Here is an 18,561-nt window from a genome sequence, read left to right as displayed (position 1 = left end):
GGCGCTCAAGAACTCTACATGTGTGCTATGGGGCCTAAAAGGACTTCAAGCAAAATTTCTGTTTTGAAAGACACTGACTACTCCTTTCATTTTGGGCCCCGTTGTGGACTCAGATATAACAATAGGGCCACAATGGGTATATTTCTGAACACGGGGGAAATAGGGGTATCCATTTTGGGGTGTAAATCCTGATTTTCATGTAAACTATAGGAAAAAAATATGTCTTTAAAATGACAGATTTGCAAAAATATGAAATTTTACTTTTTCTCCTCTAAATTGAATTAATTCCTGAAAAACAACCTGTGGGGTCAAAATACTCATGACACCCCTCAGTGAATACATTAAGAGGTGTAGTTTTTAAAATGAGGTCATTTGGGGGGGTATCTATTATTCTGACACTCATGAGCCTTTCCAATCTCAGCTTGGTATAGGAAAACAAAGTGTTCCTCAAAATGCTAAAAAGTAATGTTAAATTTGTACGTCTCCCAAATAGTTAAAAAAAAACGAAGGTTTTTCCAATGTGCGCCCAAAATAAAGTAAACGGGTGGAAATATAAATCTTAGCAAAAATTTCTATATTATGTTTGCACATATTTAAGATATTGCACTTGGAAATGTGAAAAAATGACGATTTTTTCAAAATTTTCCCAATTTTGGCGCTTTTAATAAATAAACACAATTTCTATCGGTCTATTTTTTCCGCCTAAATGAAGCACAACATGTGGCGAAAAAACAATGTCAGAATCGCTTGGATATGCAAAACCTTTCTGGTGTTTTTCCATGTTAAAGTGACACATGTCAGATTTGCAAAATTTGGCCTGGTCATTAAGGCGCAAACAGGCTTGGTCACTAAGGGGTTAACCCCATCAATGTATGTCCTGGGTGAGAAGGGGGTATGGCCAATGGATAGTGTGGGCTCAGGAGCTGAGCCTCCTCTATCCTCAGCGGGAGACACCTGTTAGTCACAGCTTGTACCACTGTTTACCCTTTACATGTTGAAATCAATGTTGATCACAGTATGTAAAAGTTTCACAGAGGGGTGGGGGGGCACTCCCTCCATCACATCATCAGCCCTCCACCATGTAATCATGAAGGGCCAATGGTTTGTCATGGGCAGTCAGTGGTGTCCAGGGTTGGCCTGTGATTGCTATAATAAGCGATAATGTATTGCAGTAAAGAAGTACTGCAGTGTATTACAGAAGTGATCAAAGCGTTGTAAGTGTAAAGTTCCCTAAAGTGACATAAAAAAAGCAGGAAAAAAACCCACAAAAGGACTTTTGTGCACTTCACCTTCTTTTGTTAGAAAAATAGAAACATAAAGAAAAAAAACCATTCAGTAATATCTTATCTGCAAAAAGTTGAATATTTTTTCTATCCTGCCCTGCAAACGCCTTTGAAAAAAAAATGGAGCCAAAATGCTTTTGTTTTGTTCATTTTACCTTCCAAAAAGCTCAATAAAAAGTGATCTAAAAGCTGTTTGTACCCCAAAATGGCACAAAACAAATAAAATACAGAATGTCACCCAATAAGCCCTAAGAGAACTCCAGCGAATGAGAATGTGGTGAAATACTGGTGGTGAAGGAGCAGCACTCTAAGCTAGTTGACAGCTAAACATCCAAGATGGGATCATGAAAGCACCCTATTTGTTTAACCCCTTAGTGACCACTTCTTACTGGAGGCCTCCTCATTTGAACCCCGATGCGATCATCCTCCATGGACCTTCCCAGCTTCTGCGCATGCACCCACCAGCAAAATGCCGGACTCCTGCGCAGGAGCCGGGGAGCACCTGGGAAATTTAAAATCCCTTTACTCACTGCGACCAAGGTTTGCCAGGAGCAAGGAGACTTTAAATCTAGTCAGCTTGGCTGGATTAAAGTGATATGCACAAATAAATAGCAGGGGAGTAATTAACAAAAAAGGGAAGAAAAAAACGAGACAAAACACAAACAAAAATACATACGCATAATGAAATAGGAATATATCAATAAATACGATCAAGCTACTAACCAACAACAGTTACAGCTCACTACGCAAATAACAAGCCCCCCTACGGCCGCGGCAACGGGAAGATAAAAAAGATGGCTTTTAAAAAGTGGAGATGAAAATCCCCCAAAAATCGTTGTGTCGTTAGGACTAAAATAGGCCATGTCACTAAGGGGTTAATGAGCCAATCTGACCTGCAGACTGTTCACAGCAGGAGACATAATATGTGTAATAAGATCTCTCAGAAGCCCCTGCCTGCTTGTTGATGGTTTTCATGCAGCTTTATATACCTTATTTTCTATACAACACAGTGTAAAAATAAACTGATAATTTTAGTAAGATTTCACTGAATTCAGCTATTTTACAGAATCTGATAACAGAAATTCTTTATTTCAGTGCCTGAGTGCCCAGAGGACCAAGAATGGTCAGAATGTGGAGCCGCATGCCCGAAGAATTGTGAAAATGTCGGAAACAAAAACAGGATATGTCCATTATTCTGTATGGGGGCATGTGTCTGCTGCGCACCACTCGTCTTCCAGTCTGGAAATTCCGGCCCTTGCGTCCCTCCTCAGGCTTGCCCACTGATGGACCCCGTACCTCCACCAGGTGAGGAGCAGTGAAGAACGATCCCCCACATAATACATGAAGAGGTTTGGAACAATGTGATTCTCTAAATGTAACTCATTCCAAATTATATGGAGTATTCTCTGTGTTTATAAAGAATCTAAAGCCCTGCTCATCCTGATCCTCCAGATCCATGAATAGAACAGTACTACAGTGTAGACTGACACACAGAAAGAAGAGGCTATGGGACATTCAGAATGTGCTGGGTGACAACTCTCCTGCAATAGACCCCCAGATAATCCATCAAATCTCCCACAGTGTCCTTAGATAATAATCACCTCTTCCCATTCCTGCAGCGCCATCCTGGAGGGGGAGAGAACTACAGGAATGGGGAGAGGTGAGTATCTGTACCTCTGGTCCAGAGTCTGTAAAAAAGAAAGGTGAGGGGGTTGAGGTCTGTATAAACAGGGTATAATATGAAGTCTGTATAATTGGGGTTGGACCTGGCATCGGTATTCAGGGTGGTCTGGGGTGTAAGAGGGCCCTGGTCTGTTGTCTGTATAAAGGGGATCTAGTCTGGGGTCTTTATGATAAATGGGGTTTGAGGAATATATTTTACTTAGGGGTCTGATCCAAGGTCTGTATACACAGGGCGTAGTGTAAAGTCTGTACAATGGGAGGTGGCATCTGTATTCAGGGTGGTCTGGTCTGGGGTCTATGTAAGAGGCTCTGGTCTGTTCGGTATAAAAGGGATCTAGTCTGGGGTCTTTATGATAAACAGGTTTGACGAAAATATTTAACTTAGGGGATCTGATCCGAGGTCTGTATATAGCTGGTCTGGAATCTATATCTCTATTTAGGGGGCCGGGTATATGTTTTCTGTTCAGTTTTGGGTGTGGTAAGCAGGGCCATATTACTGTTTGGGGACCAAATGCTATTGGTTGCAGCATTTCCTATATGAAAAGAAACAAAACCAAAACTTTTGATACCTAGAAACCATCAGCAGGTAGGTTAGTTGTTATTGGTTAGTCTTGTTATGGTTCTGCTGACTGATACATGGTGAACATAATACAATACAAGTGTGTGTATACAGCAACCATGCAGATCTATGGGCTTTATCCCGCTGTTATCTGTTGCTCCATCTCCTCTTCTCCCTCCTTCATGACCTGCAGACAGTTGATATGAGAGGGAGGGGCAGAATGAGTGAAGAAATGCAAGACTGGACTATCAGACTACACTAGGGGTCTTTGTAGTCATATAGAGACATAGGTCTGCATAGGAGCTGTGCACGTAAAACAGAAGGATATGTTTAATCAAGACTACTTGCAAACTTGCTGTTTGTATTTTAAATACATTAGAGTAAAAATTGGTTGCACAGTTTACACCCCCTTTTAGAGTACTTTTGCATATCTCCTCCCTCAGTAATCCTTCAAAAGACCCTCATCCTGTGAAGACATGGGACCCAACAGGGTGAGTGAGTTGGGTCGGCGTTAGGCCTTGAGGTCTGGTGGATGTTTTGGCAGGCAGTGGACCCTGCAAAGTGCTAGTCCAGCCACTGGAGGGCTACTGGGGGTAGGCCAGTTAGAGCAGGGTGACCGTACTCCTCCACCACACAGCGGAAGATCTAGGTGGCCGGGATTCCAGAGGTGTCAGTAGGTGTCAGCAGGCTTCAGGATGTCGATGCACTCTGTGGTGTGAGCGAGATATCGCCTGGTGTAGGTTAAGGCAGAGCAGTGGGGAGCAGCAAGGTGGGAGAAGGAGTCAATCTGTGCCATTGCCAGGGAGCTATGGGTGCTTAGGGCTTTCCACACAGTCTCCGGGGATCAGGAGCTCCACGCTATGCGTCCGCACTCCGCATGTATGCTGTCCAGGCTCCAGGCCGTGCGTCTGCATGTATGCCATCCTTGAATTGCGGTAGAAGATGTGAGCATGTTGCACATTTGGAAGCCCAGATCCTGGATCTAAATGGGCGACATGTGACACTGAGATCCCTTGGCACCACAGAAAGGAGTTTACTGCTCACTCGCTGGGGTAGATGTGGGGGTCTATGGTAGTTCAGGAGAGCAGGATGAGCAGCAGCTAGCTGGGTGACAAGAGGAGGGGTAGAGGGAAGAGATCCAGGGTAGCGAGTCCTGAACTGATACACCCCAACAAGTTTGCAAAGTTGGCAGATGAGGGGGATGCCATTACAGCGTTAGCCCCACTGCAGCAGAAAATGATCTCTGACCACCAGGGGAGTTTCTGCTCCAGTAAGAAGGGGAATAGGAGCACAGGGCAGGCAAGGCAGGTCCTGGTAGTGGAGGATTCAATTATTAGGGGGACAGGCAGGACAATCTGCCACAAAGACTGGAATTGTCAAAAAAACTGTGTGTTGTCTTCCTGGCGCTCCAGGTCATTACATCACGGATCAGGTTGACATATTACTGGGAGGGGCTGGTGAGGTTCCAGCAGTCATGGTATACTTGGCACCAAAGACAAAGTTACGGGTAGGTGGAAGGTCCTTAAAAGCCATTTGCAAAGGCAAATAAGGTCTTGGGGTGCATTAACAGAGGTATAGGGGCAAAGGACGAGAACATCATCCTTCCATTATATAAGGCACTTGTCAGGCCTCACATGGAATACTGTGTACAATTCTGAACACCGGTGCTCAGGAAAGATGTCACAGTGCTTGAGGGGGTTCAAAGAAGGGCAACTAAACTAATACATGGAATAACTGGACTGGAATACCCAGAGCGGCTATCCAAATTGGGACTATTTACTCTAGAAAAAAAGAAGGTTAAGAGGCGACCAAATAACCATGTATAAGTACATGAGGGGACAACACATGGATCTCTCCCGCGATCTGTTTACACCAAGGACCACGACGGTAACAAGAGGACTTCTGCCAAGATTAGAGGAAAGTAGGTTTCATCACCAACATAGAAAGGGATTCTTTACTGTAAGAGCAGTTAGACTGTGGAACTCTCTACCGGAGGAAGTGGTGATGGCAAAATCCATAGAGGAGTTTAAAAGGGGACTTGATGTCTTTCTGGAGAAGAAGGATATTACAGGATATAAATATTAGGTTAATTGTTAATCCGGGTATACAGGCAGGTAGGAGCTATTAGGGGTTGATCCAGGGAACAGTCTGATTGCCATTAGGGAGTCAGGAAGGAATTTTTTCCCCAAAAGGGCTAATTGGCTTCTGGCCTTGGGATTTTTTGCCTTCCTCTGGATCAACAAAGTAGGATAGACAGGCTGGACTAGATGGACATTGTCTTCATTCAGCCTTGCATACTATGTTACTATGTATTTCAGGGAACTACCTAGGACATAAGCTTAGGGCACAGACTTTTCTGAAAAACTACATGCATCATGTGCCACACCAGAAGGCCAGTGCGAGATTAGGGAGGTAAACAAGCGGTTCCATATTTGGTGTAGGAAGGAAGACTTGAGTTTTTGGAGAACTCGGCTGACTTTGCTGTCGGCTACAGGTTCTATCGTAGGAATGGGCTGCATCTCAACTGGCAGGGTGCAGCTGTGCTGGGGGAGAAGATGGTTAGAAGGCTGGAGGAGTGTTTAAACTAGGGAATGGGGGGAAGAACAGCTACAGAGATAGGGGGGAAGACAGTGCAGACAATGACCTAGTACTAAGTAATGAGAATCGAGGGGAGCAGTGGGAGGGGTTAGGACAGTTAGAACTGGCAAAATAATTATTAGGGGTACACGTAATATAAAAAAATAACTAAAAACTTCTAAATTGTATGGTGACTAATGCTAGAAGTCTGACCAATAAAATAGACAAGCTGGAAGTAATAATGTCTGAGGAAAACTACAAAATAGCAGGAATAATGGAGACCTGGTTGGATGGAAGCTGTCACTGGGCTGTCTATTCAGATGGGATCGTAAAAACAAAAAAGCAGGAGGGGTTTGTATTTATGTCAAATCTTGTTTAAAGCCCACATTACTGGAGGATATATCGGTGGGAGATGAACATGTGGAGTCTCTATTGGTGGAAATACAGGGAGGAAAAAAAATCCTCATAGGGGTTTTCTTTACTGAAAACTTATTCTTAAAGCAAACAGATGAAGCAGCAAATCCCAATGAGGTAGTTATTATGGGGGATTTTAACTATCCGGATATAAGCTAGGAAGCTGAAAGCTGTGGATCTAATAAAGGTAACAACTTCTTGTCAATTACCAAAGATAATTACCTATTCAACTTGTACAGGACCCAACTAGAGGGACGGCCATTTTGGACTTAATATTAACCAACGAACCTGACAGAATAATAGGGGTGCAAATTGAGGGCACCTGGCAAATAGTGACCATAATGTAATACATTTCCACTTGTCTTTCAAGAGAGTTTTATAGGGGAGTAATAAAAATACTAAACTTTACAAAAGCAAAGTTTGATCAGCTTAGTGATGGCCTTAACCTTACAAAGTCCTCAAAAATAAGACTAAGGACTAGAGATGAGCAAGCATACTCGTCCGAGATTGATACTCGTTCGAGTATTAGAGTGTTCGAGATTCTCGTAACTCGAGACGAGCACCACGCGGTACTCGTCTCGATTAAACGAGCACTGACCATTGAATTCAATGGAGCCGGCAATACAGCCGGCTCCATTGAAAGCAATGGGCTGCCGGCGAGCGTGGGATGAATTTTCAGGAAGGGCTTAAAAATATAAGCCCTTCCCTGAAATTCATCCAGAAATGTGTAAAAAGTAAAAAAAAAAATATACTCACCTGTCCCGGCAGACGGAGTTCAGCCGCGGCCAGCTGGCAGTTCTCTTGATTGGCTCAGCGCAGGGACCAATCAGGGGCAGCTCTGAGCTGCCCCTGATTGGTCCCTGCGCTGAGCCAATCAGAGGCAGCACTGACTCACCCATTCATGAATTCATGAATGGGTGAGTGAGAGCTGCCTCTGATTGGTGAGGCTGTGACCAATCAGAGGCAGCTTATTCAGTAGGCGGGGATTTTAAATCCCCACCTGCTGAATACTACAGAAAGCAGTTCAGGAGAACTGCCGGCCAGACGCGGCTGAACTCTGGCTGCAGCGGAAAGGTGACTATACATTTCTTTTTTATTTTTACACATTTTAAGATGATTTTCAGGTAAGGGCTTATATTTTTAAGCCCTTCCCGAAAATTCATCCCGCGCTCGCTGGCAGCCCATTGCTTTCAATGGAGCTGGCTGTATTGCCGGCACCATTGAATTCAATGGGCTAACATCGTTCTTCTCTGCCACAACTGTTACAGCGGGGGGGGGGGGGGGGGGGGGTGTCTCACTCTTGCCACTATTGTGGCTTAATAGTGAGACCTCGGAGCCTGAAATGCAGCCCTGCATGTTGCTCCTCGCCTGCCCTATCCATTTCTGTGTTTTTTACATGACTTTGGTGATTTGCTAAGATTTTCACAAATGAAAACCTTAGCGGAGCACCAGTCATATACAAAAATGCTCGAGTCGCCCATTGACTTCAATGGGGTTCGTTACTCGAAACGAACTCTCGAGCATCACTGAAAGTTCGACTCCAGTAACGAGCACCCGAGCATTTTGGTGCTCGCTCATCTCTAGTAAGGACAATAAGTGGGTAAAGTTTAAAAACATCCTAATTAGTTACTGTGAGCGGTTCATACCCTACAGGAATAAAAGGGTTAGTGATTGGAGAAAACCAATGGGGCAATAAATAGCAAAAATAAAGCATTTCCACTACTAAAACAAGAAGGCAGCTAAGAAGCACTAAAAACCTACAGGGAAAAAAATAATTAAAAAAAAAAATCAGATAAAAGCAGTAAAGATCGAGACAATAAAACCTACAGCTCAGCATGCAAAAAACAAACCCTCATACGGCCATGTCAATGGGAAGATAAAAAAGTTAAGGCTTTTGATAAGTGAAGATGAAAATGCCCCAAAAAATCACAGTTTCCTTAGGTCCAAAATAGTCTGCGTCACTAAGGGGTTAATAAGCTGATCTGATCTGCAGGTCGCTCACAGCAGGAGACATAATATGTGTAAGTCCCTGCCTGCTTGTTGATGGTTTCCACGCAGCTATATATACCTTATTTTCTACACCACATTGTGTTAAAATAAACTACTGAAATCAATTGAAATCTTACTTTAATTGTCAATTTTACAGAATCTGATAATAGAAATTATTTATTTCAGAGTCTGAATGCGGGGAAAACCAACACTGGGAAAATGAAGGGACCCTGTGCCCACACAACTGTCAGAATCGCGGTGCACTAATCAAGTGCAAAGAGGGAAAAGTGGCAGGATGTTTCTGCAATGAAGGGTGCGTCTTCTTGACTGGAGAATCCGGTCCTTGCGTCCGTACTGAGGATTGCCCAAAGAATAATCCCGTAACTTCACCCAAAACAACAGATGGAGAGTGGTGAAGAACCATCCCCCACATAATACATGAAGAGGTTTGGAACAATGTGGTTCTAAATAAAAACAATTAATTCCAAAATGTATCGAATCTTCTTTGTGTTTGAAAAAACCCTACATCCCCGCTCATCCTGAGCCTTCAGGTTCATGAATAGGACACCAATACTGCAGTGAAGACTGACACGCAGGCAGGAGACAGAATGTGCTGGGAGAGGGGAGGTTATGATGTACATACTTTGTCTTTAGTTGGTTTAGAAGATCAGGCTGATGAAAGCTCCTTACAATCAGTGTGTAGTTACTGTATACCTGTTTCTTCATAAGATACACTATCTGGACCCGTAAAAGGGACCCTGTCACCACGGTCCAGCACCATACACTAAGCCCAGTGCAGGAGCCAGGATGTGTTTTTTTTTATACTCCCCGATTCTCATATTTCCTCCTATGACAGCGCTTACAGACACTGGTTGGAAAAGAGCCTAGTTCTTACACCGTGCACAGACTTCACAAGAGGTGTGGGGCGAGTGGGCTTAAAAAACACATCCTCTGTCTCTCCGCCACCACCATGAACAGCGTCATAACTTAGTTTATGGTACTGTACCATTGTGACAATGCCCCTTTAATTCTCTCTCAAACTCTTGTTATAACAGGAAAGCACCATAGGGGGGCACTAATGTAAGCGACAGCAATCTGTGTGCAGCTCTACAAAATATGTATGTGCAGTGACCCAGACCTAGGAGGTATTTAGCAGAGGGCAAAAAAAGGATGGTAGTCACGGTGTCTCTACTGCTTCTCCTGGCAGATGGCAAAGATGGTGGTCTGTTGGGCAAGCTGCAGCCAGTGGTAAAATTCATAAATAAACTACTAAAATTAAAAATGGGTAGTTGTTCTAACTTGCCACCCACAGAGTTGGATGGTAATGTGTCCTGATGCCAGCCTGTATATACAGGTAGGGACTCATTCCAGACAAAAATACAAAAAGTGGATAACCAAACAAAAATGGGGATAGTAGTTCTAGCTCTCCTGTAGTGTCATGTGGTACCTCAGTGCAGTTGTTGCAGGTGGCGGGAAGTACTTTCAGGAAGCAAATTTTAGATGAAAACAATTCCAAAGTTTATTACAATAGTGTTTTTGTCCCATTTGCACAATTATATCAACCACATTACGGTAACCCTGTTGAGATCACAGACGCCATGTGCATCTTTCACTACAGACTCAGTTAGTAGACTGGGACTAGAAAGGGTTAATGGGTGACTTGCTCCTGTTTCTTACTCCTACTTACCCGACAGTGTGAATTGGATTCCTTTTCTTTTCCTCTGCTGTAACTATTCTTTTCTCTCGTTTGTCTCTCCAGCGCAAACTTAGTTTTGTACTCACACTTTAGCTTTTGCTTCCCACCGCACTGGCTATGATAGATGTTCCCCTTATAACTCCTCGGTCTCTATTTCAGCTTCTTTGGGACTAGAGTCTCTCCAGGCCTGGACTAGACTGGCTAAACCACTCTATCTTTTATACGTTTATGGCTCACCAATCCTGAGCTAGGGGAATACTGACTAACCAATCCTGGCCAAGCTAGGTGACTGACAAATGTGACAGCAGGTTAGGTTACATTCTGCATAGTCATTCTGTGCTAGTTAGTAAGAACACCAAACACTAACACTTTAGTGCTCGTTTAAAGGCATAAACACACATAATTCAACATTTATCCACATGAGATAGTAACACTACTGCTGTGGGACCCCCAACTCTGGGGTACTACATATGTGCTATATAAAAGATTTAAATGAGAACACATAATGAGAAGTCAATTAAAACTTATGTAAATCAGGAAGAACTGCAGGTAATATAGTATCTCAGCTGGACCTCACACTTCATAGTATATTTGGTCAGTTATGGCCTTCGATATGCCAAACCTTGAGAGTGCCGACAAATGGCCACAAAGCTAAAATGAAAGTGACCCTCCAGTCTCAGGATAAAATTCTGGGACTGGAGGGGCAATTATATTACCTGCTGTTGGTCCTCGGTGCTGAAGCGGTCTGATCCACTGGTTCTGGGTCACATTTAAAGCCTCCAAGATTGTCCGACACAATCTACAAACTAGCTAATCCCTAGACTGCATTGGGAGCGTTAGACTACCAATGTACTATATCTGCTCTCTGCTTACATGATCAGCAATGAAAATTGGTTCAGCCATCTTGAAAAGCTGAAAATAGGATCACGAAGCAGCAAATTGAAGAGACATTGGCAGAAAAGAATAACGATAGGTGTTATATCCACTCCTCCGTTACGGGGACAGAATTTTTGTCCCAAGACAGGAGGGTGGCTTTACCTACCTTAAAGAGGCTTTGTCATAAGAACAAAGATGAGGCATGCGTACCTGCCAACCAACCTGCAGCCACCAACTTCTCAACGTATATGTGTTACCATGCAGGGCGGCGCTGGGTCCCGCGGCCGGCGCGCGCCGCTTCGAGCTCGGCTTCGGCGTCCCGGAGCTGTGCTGTCAGGGATCTCCCGGCGGCGTGGAGCAGCCAGCGTGCTGCGGCGTGGGCGTGTCCGCCCATAGGGTGCCGCCCGCTCTCATCCACCTCCCTTATGCAACAGTGGGAGAGTCGGTTCCTCCCACTCTCCGCCCCTGGGCGGAGGCTTTTAGTTAAAAGGCTGGCAGTGACCTGAACTCACTGCCAGTTATTGGTTCTGCTAGCCTCTAGTCAGGTCTATTCTAGTCTGTCCTAGTTGCTTGTCAGTCTCCTTTCGTTTGCCTGTGAGCTACACCTCCAGCCTTGATTCACCTAGTAGTTTTGTTGGTCTGTTACACCTGCCTCTCCTGTCGGCACTCTGTCCCCTGTTAGTAGTTCCATCCAGGTAGTCGCCAGGTCCCTAGCCAGCGCAGGGACTGCCGCCCAGTTGTCCGCCTGGGGTTAGCCAGGGCCGAGGCAAGTAGGCAGGGACAGTGGGGTGCAGGAGATCAGGGCACCCCAACTGGCGCTCGGGGGGCAGAGTGCCGTAACATAATAACTGGCCCTTTAAAACCGTTTTTGTCATGGAGGCGATCAGTTCCCTCACGAACCAGCTGCAGGCCCTGGTGCCTGTGATCCAGGATTTATCCGCCCGCATGGTGGCCCAGGAGCAGCGGGGGGTGTCGCAGGGGTCGGACGCCTCAACCAGCCCCGAACCCAAGTGCCCTCTTCCCGAGGTGTTTTCTGGGGAGAGGAACAAGTTTTTTGCTTTCCGACAGGCGTGTCGCCTGTTTTTTCGCATGCGTCCCCGTTCTTCCGGGTCGGAGGCTCAGAGGGTCGGGCTGATAATGTCCCTGCTGCGGGGCTCGGCACAGACATGGGCTTTCTCCATCCCCGAGGGTTCCTCCTGCCTGCAGTCCGTGGACTCCTTTTTTCAGGAACTCGGGGGTATCTTCGACGAACCGGACCGAGCGGGGTTGGCGGTTTCACGGTTGTTGGCGCTGCGGCAGGGGTTGTCGTGTGTGGAGGATTATTGCTCCAACTTCAGACGCTATGCGGGGGACACGACATGGAACGATAGCGCGCTGAAGGACGTTTTTCTGCAGGGCCTCTCGGACGCAGTTAAAGACCTGTTAATTTCCCATCCCGTTCCCGGGTCCTTAAGGGAGGCTATGGAGCTAGCGGTGAGAGCAGATAGGAGGCTCAGGTCTAGGAAGCAGGACAGGCAGACCCGTAGAGTCAGGGAGGTCAGTGGCCCTGGTCCCTCCTCCTCCTTACCAGTCTCTGCGCCCGAGCCAATGGAGGTGGACCCGCTGGACCCCAAAGAGCGACGCCGGACCCGTTTGTTGCATCGTCTCTGCCTCTACTGCGGGAAAGCTGGACATCGGGTGATAACCTGCCCACTGAGGTCTCAACGCCCGCAGCCGGAACCGGCGGAAAACTCCGAGTCCTAGGCGATTGCAGGGAGGATCGCCTAGGACTTCAGGTACTTCCTAAACTTTTGGTACCGTGTCATGTTAGATTCGGGGATTTTTCCCGATCAGGGCGGGCGTTTATTGATTCCGGAGCAGCCGCTAACTTGATAAGTCTGGGTTTTGTCCGTTCTCTGATGGCGGAATTTGTGGCGTTGAAGACGCCAATTCATTTTACCAGCATTGATGCTACCCCTCTCTCTACAGGCTTGGTACGATGGAGGACCCCAAGATTACAGTTCACGGTGGGGGTCCTCCACTCGGAAGAACTGTCTTTCTTGGTGATGGAAAAAATGTCGGTTGATGTGGTGCTTGGTATGCCCTGGTTGGCACTGCACAACCCCCAATTTGATTGGTCCACCCGGGAATTGACTCATTGGGGGTCATCGTGTCACAATCACCTGTCTACCATAGCTGTGTGCTCCGCAGATACGGTGCTCATTCCGGAGTATTTGTCAGACTTTCAGGATGTATTCTCCAAACGACTGTCTAAGGCTCTGCCTCCTCATAGGGAGTGGGACTGTGGTATCGACCTGATTCCCGACGGTCCCATCCCTAAGGGAGCCATTTTCAATCTGTCAGGTCGTGAGCATGAAGCCCTCAAGTCCTATGTCTCGGAAGCTCTGGCCAACCGACATATCCGGCCGTCCAGGTCCCCTGCCGGGGCAGGTCTCTTCTTTGTAGAGAAGAAGGACGGGACACTAAGGCCTTGTGTGGATTATCGGGCCTTGAATAAAATCACCGTGAAGAACCAGTGCTCCTTGCCCCTAATTCCTGACTTGTTGAATCAGGTGGTAGGGGCTCACTGGTTCTCCAAACTGGACTTAAGGGGGGCTTACAATTTAATTCGCATCAAAGAGGGAGATGAATGGAAGACAGCGTTCAACACCCCGTTAGGACATTTTGAATGTCTGGTCATGCCTTTTGGACTCTGTAATGCCCCCGCTGTGTTTCAGGGTTTTATGAATGCAGTCTTCCACGACTTCCTGGGGGTATTTCTGGTCATTTATCTGGACGACATCCTGGTGTACTCACCGGACTGGGATTCACATGTGCGGCACCTGAGGTTGGTCCTGACCCATTTGCGCGAGTATCAACTTTTTGTCAAATTAGAGAAATGTACATTTGGCTCTAAACAAGTATCCTTCCTTGGTTATGTAATTTCCCCCACAGAGATTCAGATGGAGTCTGATAAAGTAGCAGCAATCTCCCAATGGGTCAGACCCGACAACCTCAAGGCTCTCCAGCGGTTCTTAGGTTTTGCAAATTTCTACCGCAAATTTATTAGAAATTACTCAGTTATTGCCCAACCTCTGACCGACCTGACTAAGAAGGGGGCTGACTTGGGTAAGTGGTCGCCTGCAGCCCTGGAGGCCTTTAGCCGTCTAAAAAAGGCATTCACGACTGCCCCGGTGCTAATACAGCCGGACGCACGACTACCCTTTTTTATTGAGGTAGACGCGTCGGAAGTGGGGACAGGAGCAGTATTGTCGCAGGAAGTCAGTGGGAGGTCTGGCTATAGCCCATGTGCGTTCTTTTCGCGAAAGTTCAATTCAGCAGAGCGCAACTACGACGTGGGTAACCGTGAATTGTTGGCTATCAAATGGGCTCTGGAAGAGTGGCGACACCATCTTGAGGGTGCTAGACACCCAATTACCGTATATACTGATCACAAGAATCTGGTATATCTCGCCAATGCGAAAAGACTCACTGCTCGTCAAGCCAGGTGGGCGTTGTTCTTCGCCAGGTTTAACTTCGTCGTGACATATATCCCCGGAGAGAAGAACGTGAAGGCGGACGCCCTGTCACGGAGTTTCGGGGTACCAGACAGTGGGACCATGACTCCCGAGAATATCTTAGCCCCCGGCATGGTGGTGGCAGTGTTAGAGTCTAACTTCGTCCCTCAACTACAGGATGCTCAGCAGGACGCTCCGTCAGGGGTGCCGGAGGGCAGATGGTTTGTGCCAGAGACCCTACGCCCTAGAGTCATGGATGAGTCCCACTCGTCGGCTCTCGCCGGGCATCCCGGGTTCCAGGGGACCCTGGAGCTTTGCTCCCGATACTTCTGGTGGCCAGGCATGTCTCAGGAGATCCGCAACTTTGTGAGGGGTTGCTCGGTCTGTGCTCGCAATAAGAGTCGGCGGCGTCCTCCGGAGGGTCCTCTGAGACCACTACCGGTTCCTGCCAGTCCCTGGTCTCACTTATCAGTAGATTTCATCACTGACCTACCAGAATCCCAGAAGTGCACCACTATCTTAGTGGTGGTCGACCGGTTCTCAAAGATGGCACATTTTGTGGCGTTAAAAAAGCTACCCTCGGCAAAAGAATTTGCCACGATTTTTGTAAAGGAAATAATTCGCCTACATGGGGTTCCCCAAAATATTGTATCTGATCGCGGGGTTCAGTTTGTGTCGCAGTTTTGGCGTGCCTTCTGCAGAAACCTGGGAACGTCGCTTTCCTTCTCGTCAGCGTTCCACCCGCAGACTAATGGTCAGACTGAGCGGAAGAACCAAGACTTAGTGCAATATTTACGGTTGTTTGCCAGCGAAAAGGCTTACCAGTGGGCAGAGTTCCTGCCGTTGGCAGAGTTTGCACTAAACAACCGCCTTTGTTCTTCTACTGGGGTGTCTCCATTTTTTAGTGTATACGGTCAGCATCCTCGGTTCCTTACAGCAATCCCTACTCCGTCGCTCTGTCCGGCAGCGGATGACGCCACAGATACGCTTCGGGGAGTATGGAAAGAGGTGCAGAGAAACTTGGAGGCAGCGGGGGCCCGTATGTAGTTGCGCAGTGGGAAGAGTCTGTCTGTGTCTGAACCTTACAGGGTGGGACAGAAGGTATACCTGTCCTCTAAAAATCTCAAATTGCGGGTCCCGTCCTTGAAGCTGGCGCCACGTTACGTGGGGCCGTTTGCCATCACACGTGTGGTGAACCCACTCGCCTACGAGCTGGGGTTGCCAGCCACATGGAGGGTTCACAGGGTATTCCATAAGTCGCTGCTGAAACCTTTTGTCCCTTTGGTGATACCCACCTCCGGTCCCCCTCCGCCCACCCTGGTCCGGGATGAAGTCGAATACGAGGTCCAGGAGATACTGAACTCTCGTCGGTGTCGAGGAATCCTACAATACTTGGTGGCCTGGAAGGGTTTTCCACCAGAAGATCATTCCTGGGTGGCCGCATGTGATGTTCATGCTCCCGTGTTGGTACGGCGGTTCCACCATCGTTTTCCAGATAAGCCTGGTCGAGTTTCCGGGGGCCCGGAGGTCCCCCGTCAGAGGGGGGGTAATGTTACCATGCAGGGCGGCGCTGGGTCCTGCGGCCGGCGCGCGCCGCTTCGAGCTCGGCTTCGGCGTCCCGGAGCTGTGCTGTCAGGGATCTCCCGGCGGCGTGGAGCAGCCAGCGTGCAGCAGCGTGGAGCAGCCAGCGTGCTGCGGCGTGGGCGTGTCCGCCCGTAGGGTGCCGCCCGCTCTCATCCACCTCCCTTATGCAACAGTGGGAGAGTCGGTTCCTCCCACTCTCCGCCCCTGGGCGGAGGCTTTTAGTTAAAAGGCTGGCAGTGACCTGAACTCACTGCCAGTTATTGGTTCTGCTAGCCTCTAGTCAGGTCTATTCTAGTCTGTCCTAGTTGCTTGTCAGTCTCCTTTCGTTTGCCTGTGAGCTACACCTCCAGCCTTGATTCACCTAGTAGTTTTGTTGGTCTGTTACACCTGCCTCTCCTGTCGGCACTCTGTCCCCTGTTAGTAGTTCCATCCAGGTAGTCGCCAGGTCCCTAGCCAGCGCAGGGACTGCCGCCCAGTTGTCCGCCTGGGGTTAGCCAGGGCCGAGGCAAGTAGGCAGGGACAGTGGGGTGCAGGAGATCAGGGCACCCCAACTGGCGCTCGGGGGGCAGAGTGCCGTAACAATATGTGTGTGCTTTTCATCATCATTCCGGAGATCGTAGGATGGTTCACATGACCCAACTCTGAATTGATATAAATTGAGAGACTAAAATCTGCAAATCTCATAAAGGAAACAAGTTTCTGTGTAGTTGGTGTAGAGAGAAGTGATTTGGGTTCCTGGAGAAATAGGCTGACTTTGCTATCGGCTACAGGCTCTACCATAAGTGCAGGCTGGGGAGGGGGCAGCTGTGCTGGGGGAGAAGATGGCTAAAAGGTTGGAGGAGTGTTTAAACTAGGGACTGGGGGGAGGGCAGCTAGAGAGATAGAGAGAAAGGCAGTGCAGCAGTGACCTAGGATTAAGTAATGAGAATAGGGATGGAGCGGTGGGAGGGGTTAGTAGAGTTAGAACGGTCAGAATAATTATTTGAGATACTCGTCATATAAAAAATAACCAAAACCTTCTAAACTGTATGGTCACTAATGCTAGAAGTCTGACCAATAAAATAGATAAGCTGGAAGAAATAATGTCTGAGGAAAACTACAACATAGCAGGAATAACGGAGACCTGGTTGGATGAAAGCTGTAACTGGGCAGTAAACTTAGGGGGTTGCAGTCTATTCTTAAGGGATCATAAAAACCAGAAATCAGGAGGGGTTTCTCTATGTAAAATCCTGTTTAAAGCCCACATTACTAGAGGATATATGGGAGAGAGATGAGCATGTGGAGTCTCTATGGGTGGAAATACATGGAGGAAAAAGCAACAATACAATCCTCAGGGGAAGGTTTCTATATCAAAAGCTACCATAAACCTATTATTAAAGCAAATAGATAAAGCAGCAAATCACAATGAGGTAGTTATTGTGGGGGACTTTAGCTATCCGTATATGAATTGGGAAACTAAAATCTGCAAATCTCATAAAGGAAACAAGTTTCTGTCAATAACAAATAAAGATAATTACCTTTCCCAACTTATGCAGGACCCAACTAGAGGGACAGCCATTTATTCACGTTATTAACCAACAGGAAGGGGCATGGCCTGCAGGACATGGAGTAAGCTTCACATTCACTAGCTCCATTGCCCTAGACTAAAAATCAGCTCTCCACAGTATCCTTTGTTGGTCCATGGTGAAAGAATTAGATCAGAAGCAAATTACCAAGCAATGTTTACCCAATAGAGACTAAAGGCCCCTTTATCGACATGTTTTATAATAAAGTCTTGGAAGATTTTAGAACACTAACTAAAAAAAAAAATTATATAAAAAAGAAGAATCTGAATACCTCCCAACAGAAGCTAGCAGAGAATAATAACTTGCCGACAAGGGTGGAGGCATAGTATTAATGGACAAAGAATTTTATCTTGATGAAGCCTTTAGAATCCTGGGGAATATGGAACAATATAAGACGCTAAGGAGATCCTACTATTAAACTAAAAGAGGATCTATATCTCCTGTTTGAGGATGCATTCACTATAAATTGCATCACAAAGGAAGAAAAAACTTCCTATGCCCATCATACCCAGAGGTGGCTTATTTTTATTTTTTTACCCAAGACACACAAATCTGTTACAAAGCCCCCCGGGAGACCGATTATTGCGGGCATAGGCTCCCTTACGAGCTGTCTATCGCAATACATTGCTAGGCAGCTACAAAGAATACTCACAAAACTCCCCGCCTGTCTCAAGGATACCTCACACCTCTTATCCTTACTACAACAGATATCCTGGAAAGATACATACATCTGGGTTACCCCGGACGTCTGTCCGCTTTATCCAAACATCCCACATCTCCAGGGTATTCAAGCCATTGACCACTTTTTAAAGCAGGATACCTCAATGCCGATTAATCA

General features: G+C 46.8%; 2 protein-coding genes across 2 annotated transcripts in view; one reads left to right on the top strand and one right to left on the bottom strand.

Annotated features, from left to right (window-relative positions):
• The window catches only part of LOC136631952 (balbiani ring protein 3-like), a 31,366-nt gene extending 22,371 nt beyond the window's left edge, over positions 1–8,995 (top strand). The window contains exons 9-10 of the mRNA XM_066606469.1: positions 2,379–2,588; positions 8,692–8,995. Of these exons, the coding sequence (XP_066462566.1) occupies positions 2,379–2,588; positions 8,692–8,921 (440 nt within the window). The 3' untranslated portion in view covers positions 8,922–8,995. The remainder of the gene's footprint in view (positions 1–2,378; positions 2,589–8,691) is intronic.
• Positions 1–18,561, bottom strand: part of LOC136631961 (short-chain collagen C4-like) — a 471,326-nt gene that overhangs the window by 293,160 nt on the left and 159,605 nt on the right. The window lies entirely within an intron of this gene.

The sequence above is a fragment of the Eleutherodactylus coqui genome, chromosome 6 (assembly GCF_035609145.1).
Source record: "Eleutherodactylus coqui strain aEleCoq1 chromosome 6, aEleCoq1.hap1, whole genome shotgun sequence".
Lineage (NCBI taxonomy): Eukaryota > Metazoa > Chordata > Amphibia > Anura > Eleutherodactylidae > Eleutherodactylus > Eleutherodactylus coqui.
Note: the sequence above shows the minus strand (reverse complement) of the source record. Positions and strands in the feature narration are given on the sequence as shown.